Here is a 16,572-nt window from a genome sequence, read left to right on the forward strand (position 1 = left end):
ACAGCCCATAATGTGTAACTCTGCAGGCTGATAACAGGAACAACAGAAGAAATGTTCCCTTTGCAGCTCTTCATTAATGATGTGGTTTGATTACAAGCAAACAATTAATCAAGAGTGCCAGGGCTCAATGCACACAGCACATGGTGTTGTGAAGCTGTGCTTATCTTGCAGGTGTTTCTTACAAACCGACGCAGCGGACAGACTCTTATCACCAGAAACAATTTGCATTTCACTGTGATGTTCGTGTCCCTTTCACCCGCAAGATAATGCCAACACTCTCACCATGTAAAGGTTGAGCGGCACGTGTGCACTGATACGACCGTAGGATTGGATACCATGAGGGCGCAGAAGTAGGAAAGAAACAGAAACAGTGCAAAGGCCTCTGGGATTGTACCGTGGTTGTGTTTTTGTAACAACTGGCAGCTGATCTGTATATCCAGCCTGGTCAGTCCTGCACATGTGTAGGTCAGGTCTTAACACCTGACCGTTGTTTTATTCTAATTCCAACCCTTCCCCAACCAATTATGTTCTGGGGCAGCAAAAACAACAGTAAAATACGCCACAATTTCAACAGTAATGGATTGCTTTTTTAAAAAATGTAACTAAATAACTGCTTACTTGAATTGCAAAATTAATGCATCATGTTACACGTTACAAAAAAAAAACTCAGCTGAAGCTCAAGCTGTTTGATAAAACTGCCCTCCATTAGTCTGCCCTCAGAGAGGTTATTCAGTTTTCTTCAAACTGTCGTGGAGGTTTTGATCCAGCTTCGTCTTTTCAGAGGCTGTCTTTTGTGGTGCTGCTGAACTGTATTGTCGGATGTTAAGAGGCCTTTCAATCATTTTGTCATGTTAAACTGCTAACTGAATGATATCTGGGTCTACTTTGCTTTGATCGTATGTGTGATACAACATAGACTGTCGGAAACTGTTTTCAATGAAAGGTGCTGATACAGCACTTTTGCGATTCTGTTTATTTAACCTGTACAGTGTTAATTGTATTTAATAAATCTATACTTACTCATTTTCTGCCCTCTGTTTTGCAATAACAGTAAATTATGATTTGTAAATGAATGAACACGCTCGCCCTCCTCACACACTCATTCATGTATACATTTAAAAGAACCACTGTGTTTAAGTGCATTTGCTAAAGGAACTGTATAATAAAACACACTGCCTTCAAGTTTTCATTTCAGTTTGCTCTTAACTGTATTCTCATTTAAAGACGCTCTCTCTGTCTCTGTCAGAGCTTGTGGTTCGGTCTGTGGTATTTTTGTGGTCGTTTTGTTTCAGACGCTCGATGAAGAGCTCAAAGCTGAAGCGAGGCGATAGCATCTCAGGGAACACGGCTCTGTCTCTCCTCTCCCTCCATCGCACAGGAAAGGGTCGCGCACGCTCCCTGAGACCTGAACAACCACCAACTCAGCCGCTTCTTCACACTCAATCGCACAGGTGTGTGTGTGTGTGTGTGTGTCAGAGAGACAGCAAGAGATACACACTTTGTAGCCTGCTATTTAAGATTAAAACAATAAAGTTGTTGTTGGCGCACACTGGAGGCAGTTCAACAGAAACTAGATGTGATGCAAGTCTACGCATCAAAGGTGAAGGAAGAAACCGAACCCTGTCACTCACCTACTCAACTTCCGCCACACACAATATTGACAATGGACGTACAACACCCACTTCCAAACCTCTCTGTCTCTTTTCTTCCATACACAGGCACAGAAACATTTAGATGTACGACAAAACACCACAAACATTTTGAAACACAGGACTGCTTTGTTATCTGTGCACTAGTCACTAGACACAGACAGTGTTTGGCCTCTCACACCTGTGTTATTCTTACCCTTGAGCACCTGTGTCAAAGCCTGAGCGCCACGCATCTCTGGGCAACTGAATTATTGTGAACAAGAAAGTGTTTACACATGCATGCATTTAATAATGCAGTAACTTTTAGCATCGATAAAAAGAAGAGTCGCCATGTGAAATGATTTAAGTGTACAGCTGTATTGATTGAACAGAATCATGCTAACATGAAAATCAGCTTGACAGTGCTGTCTAAAAAAAATGAGGAAACACTTACACGTGCTATGAGACAGGAATAAACACAATTAAATACAGAAGAAAGCAAAAAGCAAATGGAGAAATACTGCGTTTCAAATCCCCTGTTTCGTGGTCTACGTGCTTTTTCACTGTAAATAAACTGACTAGGTTTGGACTTTGATGAAAAACACTGCCATGCTTTAATAATCATCTAAAACCAAAGCTACAGATCCCAAACCTGCTGAGTTGAAAAAGCACCTGGATAAATGATGATGTCATCCGCATATTGATGACATAATAATAAAGGAAAAGTGACTGTACAGAGCTTAGAACTGAAGCTGCAGGAGCTCTGGAGGCGTCTTGTAATACATGTAACAGAAACAGTGAATATATCACAATAATCTCCCTGTAAATAAACATGACATGCTGTTGGCAGAGTAAATCTTCAGGGTGAAGATGTCCTTTATAGTCCGCTGGATGTCGGCTCAAGTGAGGAACTTCAGCCACTGTGATCACAGAAGCAAGTGTTAGCGTGCATGAGTTTTTTTTACGGCGTAAATAACCTCTGACTTCAGCACATATTGTGGCAGCTTTACTTAAACATGCAAACATTTTGTAAGGGGGTTAAACATCACACATAGAATTAATGTTTTTTATATATATATATGCAAAAGACACATAAGGTACATACTCTGAGTCAGGCATAAGCTGTAGAAGCAGAGCTTTTGGTCATCTACCTCTTCCTGAATAGAGAATAATGACATTAAATCAGTCAATTACAGTACAGCTGCAGAAGCAAAATTTAATGAACAACGTAAAGCATCAAGAATTCTTCCTTGGACTACACAGGATATAAATTCACCGTGTGCAGCACTCTACTTACTTCACAAAGCGATGCCGACATTTTTTGGGTAGCTCTGTAAGTAAGAACGTGTTGAAACAAAAGAAAACACTTCAGAGATAAAATCAAAATCTAATTTCAAAGATGTTCTAATCGTTTGACAACCATTTGCGAACACTATTTGCTGCATTGCTTGGTACAAATCTTTTCCCCCAGCTGACTTCACAATAATTAGCGCATTAAACTGGAGGACTACTCACGGCTGAAGTAGTACAGCGTGCAGATGAGAGCTAGAGCCAGGGCCGCAATGAGTCCGACCAGTGGCCACAGAATCAGGGAGCCGCAGCCATCTGGAGCGAGCACACAACAAACGCAGTACATGCTTCTATTATAGCTTGTTGCAGTGAAGCCGGGTGACATAATCAATCATTATACGATTTGTTCTTCCAGTACGAGTTGTTGATTCATTGTCTGTACTAAACCACCTCTTCTACTGCATTTACATCATACCTGTTACAATACATGTGGTATATTCACAGACACAAGGTGCTTATACATCACAACGCAAACATAAAGTTACATTTGAAAGCAGCAGAGCATTGTGCAAACTATGCACAGCCACACAAGTGCATACTGCAGGAGCTGCATTTGTCCTTTACTGAAAATGCTGAATAACTTACTCTGCGAAGGTCTCTTCTTAGGGCAGCGACAGACCGTCTTGACCGGCGGTTTGGGTTTTGTCTTGGGAGGTAATGTTGGAGGGATCACTGTCAGATAAAGACCAAACAACCAAGTGATAACTAGACAGCAGTGAAACAAGAATGCAAAGACGCTTTTAAGGAGAGATTAAAGAAGAACCCAGATATTTTCAACCTGTCCCCACCTTCCCATCTATGTACATCCATCATATAATATGACCGTGAGCAGGATCTTATCAGCAAATTCTCTCTACAACTAAAACTGTCATTCCGAAAATGTTAGGACGCTGTGTAATAAATGAAACAGAATGTGATCATTTGCCAATTCGTTTTTGGCATGAACTTAATTGAACACAGTACAAATAGAATATATTTAGTGTTTGACCTCATCAGCTTCATTGATTTTTGTAAATATCTGCTTATTCTGAATTTGATGCAGCAGCATGTTTCAAACAAGTTGGGACAGGAGCAACAAAAGACTGGGGAAGTTGTGGAACGCTCCAAAAACACCTGTTTGGATCATTCCACAGGTAAACAGGTTGGTTGGTAACAGGTGATAGTATCATGATTGGGTATGAAAGGAGCATCCTGGAAAGGCTCAGTCGTTCACAAGCAAGGATGTAGCGAGGTTCAGCACTTTGTGAACACATGATTGGATAAAGGATGTTACCACATGGACTCAGGAAGACTTCGTAAAAGCGTTATTTGCAAATGATTCTGATGATTCTGTTTTTATGCAGTTTTACACAGCGTCCCAGCTTTTTTTGAATCGGGGTTGCACATAATGTATGTTGTTTATCAGTGTGCGACACTCCAGTCAAAATATAAGAAGCCCGATCGCTAAGATTTTGGTCAGAACTAATAACTCTGGAAAAACAATAAACACAAAGAGATGAGTGAGACAGTCGACAGTCGTCACATTTAAACTTCATTACTTCTCTTTGCAATTTTTAAGTACAATGAGAGTAATTTTTAAAGGATATAAGCAGTGGGGAGTTATACTGTGGAAAGAGAGGGGGATGAAAGTTCCCTGTATGAACTCAAACTGGGGACACCACAGGCACAGAAAAAAATAGCGGCCAATAATTACCAGAATCTTCATCGTACGATAAATTTTCTGTATTGTGTTAGATGTCAAAATGCACCGGATTTAAATGAAGTGGTTTGATTCACATCGGGAATTTAAATCCTTAAATCTTTTACTCGTCCACCGCCTGCCTCCTGAATTCAAACATCTGCAGAAACTCTCATAGGTGTTTGATGTGTAACTGCTGTAAATGAAGCGCTTCAGATTTCAGCATACAAACCTCCAGGCCGAAGAAGAAACCCAGGCTTCCACATATCTGTGTTTTTCCTGTCCCGAAGAACACAAGAATAAATCCCTGTGTCCTCTTCTGTCACGTTGATGATGCGTAGCGTGAAGGACATACTGTTTTTCTTGTTCAGTATGAACCGTGCTCTTTCCACATCGGCCCCGTAGGAAGCACGGTTAGCGTTGTTGCACCTGCCTATGAACTGTACTTTGCTGTGCCTAGAAATAATGCGGAACCAGTAGACGGACTCGCAGGAGATGTTAAAGCAGTCACAATCAATAGCCTCGGTGCTGAGGATCTTAGGGTAAAGAACCCTGACGGTTTCTTGTTGCAGGATCTGGCTCAAACCTAGGAGTGGAAACAGAGAGACGTTTGAGATTTCAGCGGACACACGCTTGTAGAACACTGAGCGGCTCCTACAGTCCAGTGCGGGAGTTTAAGGTCATACATCGCCAGCAGTTGGGGCTCTACAACACTGCAACTATGTCAAGCCCAAACACCCATACTCCCAAGGCCAACTTGTTCATCATTTGGTGTATGGAAAGGTTTGAGGAAAAGCATGAAGCAATGGTGCATGTGCAATCTCTTCTACTTAAAATAATTGCAGAGTAAGAGCACATACACATAATCGCACTTCAAGCAACGCAGAAGAAAGTACAAACGCAACTGGCAATATCGTAAAGAATCACCAAAAGTGTTGCAAGACTGGAACAGAAGCCAAACTATGAGGAAAGGTCTTGTACACATTTCAAACTCTGGTGACATTTTGAAACTGCAGTACGAGGAGACTGATTTAGTATTTGTGCAATGTTTAAAGGATGCATTCACTGGAGGAGCTTTTTCATCTCATTTTAGAAACAGTGCCAATGCCTTTTTGTTTGTTTTCGAGTCAGGTACGTATGTCGGCGTAAACCTGTTGCAATAACTAGTCTTACAAAATACCTAAAGATAAGTGGAAATTCAAAGGTTTCCAGTGTGGAAAGGTTAAGGCTCACTGCTGCTCAAGGATGATCATTTCTTTCTCCTCTGTAAAGGCACAAATTGCATGACGCTCAAGAACGCAGCAAGCTGATTTAATCTTTACGCAATAAGTTGCACAATACAGCACAAATATAATTAATTTGAAAGCTTTAATAGAGCTACAATGTAAAAGTAAATTCATCAAATACATATAAATAAAATTGACACTGATATAAAAACTACCACAGAACACAAACAGGTCGTGCACTCTTTCCCTCAAAATGTATCACCATTGTACCTTTAATCCAGATGTGTGCACATTATGTTGATGCAATTATATAAAAGTACCCATAACTTGCACCGGTATCATTGAACAATTCTGAGATATAATATTACAGGACCTTCCATGGCAGTTTGAACAGATGAACCGATGGCGAGTGCGCTGTACTTCGTCTGTTTAAACTATTTGTCTGATCTGTTGAACGAGCGAATACAAATTTCACCTTTTACCACAAACAATGGCCACGGCTGTATTTGATGATCGTAGACAAGTGAAGTTTGTTCACTTTAAACATCAGACAAGCTTCAGTTTAAGCAGACAACAACACATCCCTCGATACAGGCCCCTGATTAATGATGCTGACGCTGCCGGAGGCTGACGACAGCATAAAATCAGCAAACAGAGAAACACAGACATCTTACCTGATGTCCACAGCGATGCTGTCAGCAGGATCCTCGCCAGCGGCAGCAGGGGCATTTTGTCCGGTCGCCAGTACGTGTGCGTGCGTGTGTTTCTTGCGTGGTAGCTGAGGGACGGTGCTGATACTTTCTTTTCCTGCTATCTGCCTGTAAGAGATGACGGGAGGAACTGAACTGAACTGACAAGGCCTGAGTCGACAAGGTAACACCCCAATGTGACACACACAGGGCCTATGAGAGTGGGCCATAGGCCAAGGGATTCACACACACACACACACACACACACACACACAGAGAGAGAGAGAGAGCGAGAGAGGGAGGGAGAGAGAGAGCTGAAAAAATAACTTAATTTGATATATGCATAAAACATAAAGTAAAAAGAGCCCCACAGAACAGATGTTATTTGACTCAAAAAGTATATACCCAACAAATAGCAACCGTGTTTTCACCTCAGAGATACAGGTTGGTTGGAGGAAGCAGTTCAATATACATGACAAACATACAGAGATCATGACAGACAGCTGGAAATGTGGAGACATCTCACCGGAGCTGACATGATACCACATGTATCATCAAGCAATAACACAGTGGTATATTCACTGAGCAGCAGTTTGCAGTGCTGTGGTCTCTGCCCAGGTGCGTGACCTAGAGCTCAGCAGAGTCCTACAAACACAGCTTCATGCCTCGCTGCAGAGCACGGAAAGGGAATACCAGCAAACAGAGGCGATGAGGTAGAAAACATGAGGTGTTAACTGGAAACAAAACAAGCCCAGATCCAAAATGCTGTGGGTTATTGTTAAATATTCACTCTAGCTGTTTCTTAAAGCATCTTCAATTTCGCATTAAACACAGGTTTAAAGTGTATCAAGACACACACTAAGAAAGCACTACGGCAAAACCCAGCGAGATCTGCGCACGAGAAACAGAGGAATGGAATAAAATAGCTAAATAGTGAAATCATTCACTCTCAGTTAACAGGCTGAACATATTCCTCAATCATTTTAACAATATTTTGATATTTACTATGAAGTTTTTAGCTCAATTTGAAAAAATGAATTTTCCCCAACTCATTTCTTTCTTGTCAAATTAATGCTGAAATAGTTAAAATAACAAATTACGACATTTACTTTCTAAATTTCCAAATAACATAGGAAATCCTTTCTGCACAATTCAACTGAAACCCCCAGCTGTAGGTGAAAGAAGCATCATTAAATATCATGTAGCAGCAACAGACACGACAGATGAAAAAAAAAACAACGGTTCTGTTTTAGAAACGCCGGCCCTGGAATGAGTCTATTAGGGCCGCAACTACCAATTATTTTGAGCATTGAATAATTAATCCAAAACAAATGTCAGAAAAGAGTGAAAAAATGGCCACCACCATTTCCAGAGTGCTAAAGTCGTGTCTTCAGATTGTTTGTTTTGTCAAATATGAGTCGATACCCAAAAGTACTTCATTTCTGATGATATAAAGCAGAGAGGAAAAAAAGGTAATTCTGACATTCTCAAAGCGGGACAAAATTAAAGTTAAAGTTAAACCTAACTGATTATCAAAGGTGTTGATTCATTTTCCAAAAACTGACTAGTTAATTAACCAATTAGCCGTTATTGTACTAAATTTGTTTGTTGCTTTCAGTGGATATTCCAAATGCTATGCAAGTGCAGTCTATTGCCATTTAAAAACAGCAATGACTTACAAAGGTACACTTAATTAGCAAGCGTCAAGGAGGCACTTGAGATTTCCTTGCAGTTGATGTCTTACATTAAAGCCTAATTTTGAGTATTTCACTCCACATTAAAGGTTAATGTGTCCCGTTATCCCTTGATCTGTGTAGTGTTTTGTCTCTGGATTTGTTTGTGTGTGCCTGAAAGGTTAGGGGGTGGAACGGTCTGACGGGGGGTCTTAAAGTGAGAGGATGTGGGCACCCTGTAGCTCTACGGGGGTCGAAGACTCGAGCGAGGCAGGGAACGAGACCACAGGATTCTTTGAAAACAGGAGATCTCAGGGGGCTTCAGAGCTGCTCTGAACACATCGCTGAGCTGTAACGCCTTTGTTGGTCTCTGTGCTTCGACGCCTTGAGTCAAAAGCTGCCTGCTGAGAAGTTCGCCTCTTTTATCATTTCTCTACTCTTCTCATCAGCTAAGTTTGTTAAAAGCATAGTATCCCGAGACAAGACACTTATTCATGTCCATATTACTGTATGGGTCACAGATCTGCTTCTCACCTTACAGCCTCTAAAGCAGACATCAACTGTTCTTTCACTTCTCTCGTTCACATTTTTCCCTTGCTGTCAGCACTGGTACCTTTGGCAAGTCTTTCCAGCAGTTATTTGGCTCTAAAACAAACTAGCAAGCTGTTTCCTGTATGTTTTTGATTTACAACATCACTTGAATCCTGTGATACCCTGCTCTCCTGGTCCAACAAGGCACACACTGTAACCCTGCACCAATCCGCTCTCAGGGTCCTAATGACTGATACACAACTCCACCAAACAAACAGCAAACTTCAACATTAGTCCATATATTGCACATTAAAACTTCTTAAACAAAAATGTTGGAAATATATACTTTCTTTGAAGGATATTTCATCTCTGGGTCAGTCTGAGCATGTTTTGGCATGTTTTATGGCACCTGTATCAAGAGTGGTTTGTAAATATCAGACAACCACTTTACTCAGAGTCCATAGTGCATGTAAACCTAAAAACACTTGAAATGTATTTTTATCAAAGCCAAAGTAGCCCATTGTCTTAATTCATAAAGCTGCCTAAGATAAAAATTTGCAAAACGGATAAAGTCCACAAGCCGCCTAGTTGGTATTTAAAGGAACTCAAAAACAGAGTTGTGTAAAGATAACAAATGTGTTCTTTAGGAATAAGACTCTGCTGCAAAAAGATCAGACACTCAGACCAACAGGACAGTTTACATTGTCTCTTTTCAGTCACCTTTAAGCAACATCCTGCAAATTGCCTTTGTTCAATTCATCTTAATTCTTTGCATCAAGCTGTCCTCATTTGATCTGTTGCACCTGTCTGACCCCAAACACTTTATGTGCTGTTTGGATGTGCAAATACATCCCTACTACATGCAAGTGCAGACAATGCACTGTAGACTAGGGCAAAGTCTCAGCACCGTCCTGGTTTTTTAAATAGTTTAAATGTGATGCAATGTGGGCAACAGGCACAGAATTTCTACGTTTATCATTCCAGTATGACAGACATGCGCTGAACCTCTCTACATCACTAATAGTGGTTATTTATGCCTCTGTGTAAAATCACAAAGAACTTCAAAAGAAATGAAACAACTAAGCTTATATCATCTAGGCTTTTATTTTCTTTACTGATGCTCTGAATGAAGCTCAACAGCGCCAACCACAGGCTGCTAAAGGGATCACAATCTATCAGATCCCTGCCAGAACAGATACATGATCAAACATAATTTAACTTATGGATGTGTTAAAAGGTCAAGAGGACTTCTTGATCATTTCAAATGAAAGTCAAGAAAGGAGATGTTAAATGGTTAAAAACAATAACAATGTGCAAATGAATTCAACAAAGACGTAAAGTGTCATAATGAAAATTAAAGCTATTATAGTTGTGGATACACGCATGAGAAATCCCTCCAAAAACACTGAGACGAGGGAAATCCATTCATTCCTTGCAAACACAAATTCACTACACATGGCTAGCCAGCTAGCACACCTATGGAGTACAACACTTTTGGGCTGTCAGAGCAGATGGTAAAAACTGCTTTGTTAATGGCTATAAAGGTTACTTTCATGTACACAGTTTTTGAGATTTTCCATGTCACGCTCATGATAATGTCATGTTCTGCCTAAATGTCAGCAGTTCAAGAGACAGAGTTAAATTGGGCCTTTTGAGTTTAACAACCCAGAATGGAGTCGTCCCACAGCTTCTCCTCTTCTGTCCTTGTGTCTACTTTCTCTTTCGTTTTCTTCTTCTCTTTCCTGTATTTGGGTTTTGCTGGCCCATCCTGTCCGCCGCCTTCCTTCTCTTTTCTATTGTCCATCATAACTTCTGGCATTAAATTGTCCATCACCCTCTCCCCTCCTGCTGCCTCAAAGTCCTCCTCCCGAGATTTCTTATCTCGTCTTCTCTGCTTGCCATGATTTTTCCTCTTTTTTCTCCTCCTCTCCTCGTCTGACTCTCCAGATTCCCCCCTTCTCCTCTCCTCTGACTCCTTAGCTCGTTCCCTCCTCTGTCGCTTCCTCCTCTTCTCCTCTTTGTCTGAATTCTCATCTCTTGCCCTCTTATCTCTCTCCCTCCTGGATCTTCTAATCCTCCTCTTTTCTCTGCGCCTGTATTCAGTGTCATCACTGTCACTTGTGTGACTGCTATAGGAGGAGGAATACGAGGAAGAGTAGGATGTTGAGGTAGTATTTGAGGAGGAGCTCGACTGCTTTCTGCGCCTTCTTCTCTTTACAGGCTGACTAGTAAACAGTGGAGAGCCTGAGCCTGGGAGGACTGGGGGGGCGCAGTTGTAATCCAAGCCATGGGATGGCCAGGGAGGGCCCTGATATGGAGGTCTCCACCCTGGATTGTAACAACCAAGGCGGGAGTGATGAGGAGGGTTAGAGGTGGGAGGGAAATTAGGCATAGCTTTGTTCAGTTCTATGATATCCTCCTTGTTTAATGCATCATCTTCTTCTTCTCCCCCGCCCTCCTTTTGCGTGTCACCCAGAGAGAGGATCTGACCACTCTTGGGGGTGATTCCACGGGCCTTCTGAAGCTGAATGTAATCTGACAGTTCATCCGCAAATGTGCCGTAGACCTTTTGCTGGGATTTGCACAGGTCAATGACCTTCTTCTCCCTGGACAAGAAAATGTAAACAGGAATTATGTTGTTATTACAATTAATGTGTGGCACTGAAAGCTGAAAATATGAGCCAAGAGCAGCTAAAAGCAACACAGAGGTTATTAATCTCATTCAGTGTATCAAAAAATCAGTTAATAGATCTTAAAAGTCAGACATTCTAGAAAGGCTAGTTGAAGTGCAGTGTAACAGATTCAATTTTCAGTGCAGTATAAATAATGACACAGTGGACATGATGTGTTTGTCAGAAAACTCTTGATCTCTTACCTTATCTGGTGTTTGTTTCCCTGCATGTGGGCCTGGTACATCTCCACAGAGTTAAATTGCACACTACACATCTGACACATGAGGGAGTTGGCTGTAGACAGACAGAAAGTAAGTGCTGATGTGGGAAAGGAGGTAAAGACGGCATAAATAGCTTCATTTGCTTTCTTCTAATTTTAGCTAGTATCTAATGAGTTACTACTCTCATTAAGATAATTCTATTTAACATAATGTTTTAATTTTTACGTATGAAGAATATATTATACTTACAATGGGAAATAATAATTAACATCAGGAGACCTAAGGTTCACATTCTTTGTAACTGCAAACAGCCACGAATTGAAACTCTAACCACAGTTAGACTAACTGCCTCTTGTCAACGCCAGTTTATTGTCAGAGGGTAATAAAGCTAACACCTACCTGCTAATTTCCTACCTGCCTGCTACCTATGATGGGACGAAATCTTCATAGCTGAAGGATTTGCCATTTCAAATATCAGTTTATTTTGTTTACTTGATTCATCACGTCTTAGTATCAGGCTGTCATGCTGTTGCCAGCTTCAACTAGTTTTATTTTTTCATCTTGCATCTTAGGTAGATTAAAGGGCACTAACAAATTGTGTGTTTAACAATGGACAAATGTGCTTCAGCGAATATTTTTCTTAGCATCAATTTTGGCACTTCATACACTTAATACTGTAATGTGCAACTGTGCAATTCTAATATAGTCCCTGCAGAATCTGATGCGTTTTGTATTAAATTGCTTTGCTGTGAGGACTTTGTGTAGGAGCATGTGTACCTTGTTGGACATTGTCTCCAAGCTCTTTGAGTAGTTCCTGTCTGGTCTGATTCCTCTGGTGTTTGCGTCCATTGTAGTGCTGCAGAGCCATTTGAGGATTGTTGAAGGAAGCAGCACACAGGGCACAGTACTTGTTGGGGTCCTTCAGATCCACCTCTGTGCTGGGGGTAGTTGTGGTAGCTGTAGGGTCCAGAAGATGCTCCATACCACCCTCAGGGGCTGACTTCTGGTCAGCACTCTCAGGATCCAGGGTTGGTAAAGAATGCACCTCTGTGTACCTGTCCATAACTGAGAGAAATGAGAAATGACCAATTTAAGTTCATTTGTATTAGACCTTCTGAACCTGCCAGTTGAATTATACTTTAAACAAAATTTACTGTTAATCTGTAAATATAAAACATTGAGACCACTATAATACTTTTCTATCAAACAACCCACACTTGCCTGGGGGCTGAAGACCTTGTTTACGAAGATTTTTTGTATGGACTTTGCCTTCATAGTGTGATCTTGCCACCACGTGGGAACTAAACACCATGTTACACAGCTCACAGAAATGGTCCTTATCAGTAGTCATGGTCCGCTGCACAAAACAGGCACAACACTGGCTTGTCAAAAGACTGATATATGATTCCTGACATAGCATGTAAACTGAAAACAATGAATTAAGAAGAAAATAAGAAACATGTCTTAGGCCATACCAAGTGCTACCACATTACAACTTTTGAAATGTTTGTGCTGGCACTTGCGTTTAGGACTTCGTACCTCTATGCCTATGCACCAGTCTATAATCTGCATCCCTTCAATATACCCTAGCTCTCTTAGTTCTCCAGAGATTTCTTGTCTGTGCAGCTCTGTCAATAATATCAATAGTCCCTACAGGCAATAATGTGTAACTAAACCACTGCCTTGCTTTACATATTTTGTTTAGTTGTGTATCATATGTTGCTTTTTTACTGATGCTTCTTACTGTTACACTATCCCCTTTGCTGCTGTAATACTGCAAAACTTCCAGATGTGGCATTAATAAATTAGTTTATATTTGAGGATATCACAAGGGCACTAAAGCTTTGACTCCTTACTGTTAAATCCTGCAGCACTGTACTTTATGTTCATTCTTCTGATACACTCATTGTTTGACATTGGAGATACAGATTGCACCTACATTTGTAGAGAGTAAAATCACTGAATGGGCTCTAACCTGGGGTCCCGTGGACTCTTTGTTCATCTTCTCAGCTCTCTTGGCCTGCAGGTACACCCTGAGTTTTTGAGCATGTTTCTTCCCCTACAGTGGGAGGAGACACAGGAGATATTACTATAAAGGCTCCAATCTTGTGAGTTCAATAAAAAAACTGTGTCACAGTCCTGTGCCTAGTTCCCAGAAAGTAGCACACACCTCATAGTGGGACAGCCGCTGAGATTCAAAGAGCAGCACAGCCTCACACACGTGACAATAGTCGTCAGTGAGGAGACTCCTTAGTAGCTCCTCTTCACTCCTCACTCCTGTGTGGCAAAATATACTGTCATCATTTCAATGAAGCCACAGTGATCAAAGTGGACAACAAAAAACAGGTAACAAATAACATTTACCTGTCTTTTATATGATCCAAAGCTATGTTAGATGATATATACTGTAACTAAAGCAATTGTTAAAGAATTCTGACTGTTGCTCTTGTGCCTATACACTGGTTGGATAAATATAAATATTGGAGACTGCTTTTTTTGAAAAATGAAATGATAATTTTAACCGTTTTCATTGTCTCAATGTGATAATGGTCTCATCTGACATTCAAAATCATTGTTTTTGTAGACCAGGAAGTCTGCACAGCACAACAGAGAGAAAAACAGCTTTTCCGGCAATTAACACTGTAATAACAACTTCCTGTATAGTAGAAAACGCAGTAGCCCAACTCAGAGGAAACCAATGAATTTTACAGAATTCCACACTTATTCAAGGTGCACCCACCCTCGTAGACCGTATTTAATGCAAAACATTACCTAGTGCAAACCATTATTTATAAACAAAATTATTTACCAGAGGATTCTTTGGGACAGTGCTAAACTAGGAGGTCCTTCCGTCAGAACATTTCACAAAATACCTAAACTGACATAAAAACTGCTACTTGAATTACTCCCACTCAATGTGCCCATTGCATATTTACTTCTCACTGCACTTCTGCATTCCTGCAACGTTTGAATGCAGGACAGGGTCAGCCACTCTGCTGTGGTAGCATCAATAAAATATGTTGTGCTCTGCTCATTTTCACTTGAAACATGGTTATTTAGCACTCAAACATTTCTAACAGCTTACAACATCACTGTGAATGAATATTAGTCATAACAGCTCTGTGTGGGCAAAAGACTTGGTCATGAGTGTGGCTACCTGTATACAACTGTGAAGCAGCAGTTTGTGAAGTGTGTGAGTTTCATTCCATTAGAATGACATATAATTAATCAGACATCAATAAATACGAAGTGAGGTGTTACAGTGAAAATCAATTTGTTTGCATCCTTGCTGATTGCCTTGCTAGGGTATGCTGTACTGAGCTTATCATAGGACACGACTGATAAATATGCTTTTATGACTGATGAACGAGACTGAAAATATGCAGATAGAACTTAAATGAGTCCATTAGTCAATTACGCCTTTAAATTAATTATTGACGACATATGTCTCACAAACATACTGAATTTAGTTATACTGTATAGATACATACATTATACACATATATTAGACAGTGTGTGTGCGTATAATAGTGAAAATGACCATTTGCAGCTTTTTCCAAGTGCAAAACTGAGGTTATGAAAAAGAAAGCATTGTAATTAAGGTCTATGGAATATTTTCAAATGGCTCGAGTCTCAACATTGACAGCCTACAGTGCACAGGCCGATTTTAACTTACCAGCCTTTAAGAGAGTTATACACTGAAATACACCATTGCCCTCTCCATATAATTGTCAAATAATTTTTTGAACCCAAAATAAAAAGCGATGAGTATAACAATGAATAAACACTTTTGATAAATTCTGCCCAAAAAAATCAATGTTCGCTGATACATTTCAAATATTGTACTTACCAAATGATAATCACAGAAGCAGTTAACAAAACAGAGACTGTAGGTAGTGTATGTCAAATTATATGTATAATGTTTACACAACAAAAAATACTTTCTGTTCACACCCTTCTCCTGGGAGCACTTTTTATTCTACTGGTGACCCGAGTGAGGGACCATTTTTAACGTTACACTGACAGTTCAGCTGAGATCTCAGATCCCTCAAACTCAGATTTTTACACAACTTCATTTTAGACTAACTTGTGAACTAACCTGAAAACTACATTGCAGTCAATTGCAATGACTGATTCAGTAAGTTATGACTTAAGTATCATCTCAACGTCATCGCTCGACGCAGGATAAAATAAATATCACTTAATATTTTTTTTTGTCTTAAGTTATTCGGTTGCCCCCGGTCCCAAACTATGTTAGCCTCCTAACCAGCTAACCTTGACCACTGGTATGTAGCCAATTTAAATGGTCGTAGGGCTTGGGTTGGTGACTGAGTTTGTACACAGTAGCTTGCAAGACAATTAGCGACTGGCCAGCCACTCCCGTCATGGGAAAACAAGCAACCTCTTAACTTTATATAGTTCCACTATCAGGTTGGTCGAAGGATTAAAAAGGGTGTTTCAATGGGCCACACCTTTTACGAGTCATGTACGCACAGACCGATAACAAGTATTGAGCTCCTAACGTTACAGCTAACGTTAGACTGTTGACATCGCGTATTTAGCTAAGGAGCTAGCTCACTCGATTGTTGAGCTGGCTAGCCAGTTAGCTAAAAAGCTAACGTTGGCTCAGCAGATAGGACGCCGTACAGCTGAATTTGCATGTTCTAGACAAAACTCACCTTCAACCTGGGTACTATCTATTTTAGTGTTTATTACTTTGTCAGCATCTGTGACAGAAGCCGCGTTAGGGGTATTAATAGTGTTATTTTGAGCGTCTGACTCCGCAAGCAGCGGAGTACAGACACTTACGTCGTCCATCTTTTTCCCTAGCTGCTTTGTGCATGCGCAGTAGCCTCCCAGTACTAATGGCGTTTGGCTTTCAAAGAGCAAGCATTAAAAAGTAA

At 40.6% G+C, this 16,572-nt stretch overlaps 2 protein-coding genes across 2 annotated transcripts; both read right to left on the bottom strand.

Moving 5' to 3' along the window:
- Positions 1–1,986: 1,986 nt before the first annotated feature.
- On the bottom strand, positions 1,987–6,703 carry cd8b (cd8 beta). Its single transcript, XM_041957555.1, has 7 exons — positions 6,557–6,703; positions 4,889–5,242; positions 3,564–3,650; positions 3,144–3,233; positions 2,926–2,959; positions 2,734–2,785; positions 1,987–2,548 (listed from the first exon to the last, which is right to left on the bottom strand). The coding sequence occupies exons 1-6, from the start codon at positions 6,609–6,611 to the stop codon at positions 2,776–2,778; spliced, it is 630 nt and encodes a 209-aa protein (XP_041813489.1). The 5' UTR covers positions 6,612–6,703; the 3' UTR covers positions 1,987–2,548; positions 2,734–2,775.
- Positions 6,704–9,875: 3,172 nt separating this feature from the next.
- Positions 9,876–16,487, bottom strand: zmat1 (zinc finger matrin-type 1). The gene is made up of 7 exons (XM_041955247.1): positions 16,348–16,487; positions 13,839–13,945; positions 13,644–13,727; positions 12,890–13,025; positions 12,446–12,733; positions 11,651–11,741; positions 9,876–11,381 (listed from the first exon to the last, which is right to left on the bottom strand). The coding sequence occupies exons 1-7, from the start codon at positions 16,484–16,486 to the stop codon at positions 10,433–10,435; spliced, it is 1,794 nt and encodes a 597-aa protein (XP_041811181.1). The 5' UTR covers position 16,487; the 3' UTR covers positions 9,876–10,432.
- Between the last annotated feature and the right edge of the window lie 85 nt (positions 16,488–16,572).

Source organism: Chelmon rostratus, chromosome 2 (genome assembly GCF_017976325.1).
Source record: "Chelmon rostratus isolate fCheRos1 chromosome 2, fCheRos1.pri, whole genome shotgun sequence".
In the NCBI taxonomy this organism is placed as follows: domain Eukaryota; kingdom Metazoa; phylum Chordata; class Actinopteri; order Chaetodontiformes; family Chaetodontidae; genus Chelmon; species Chelmon rostratus.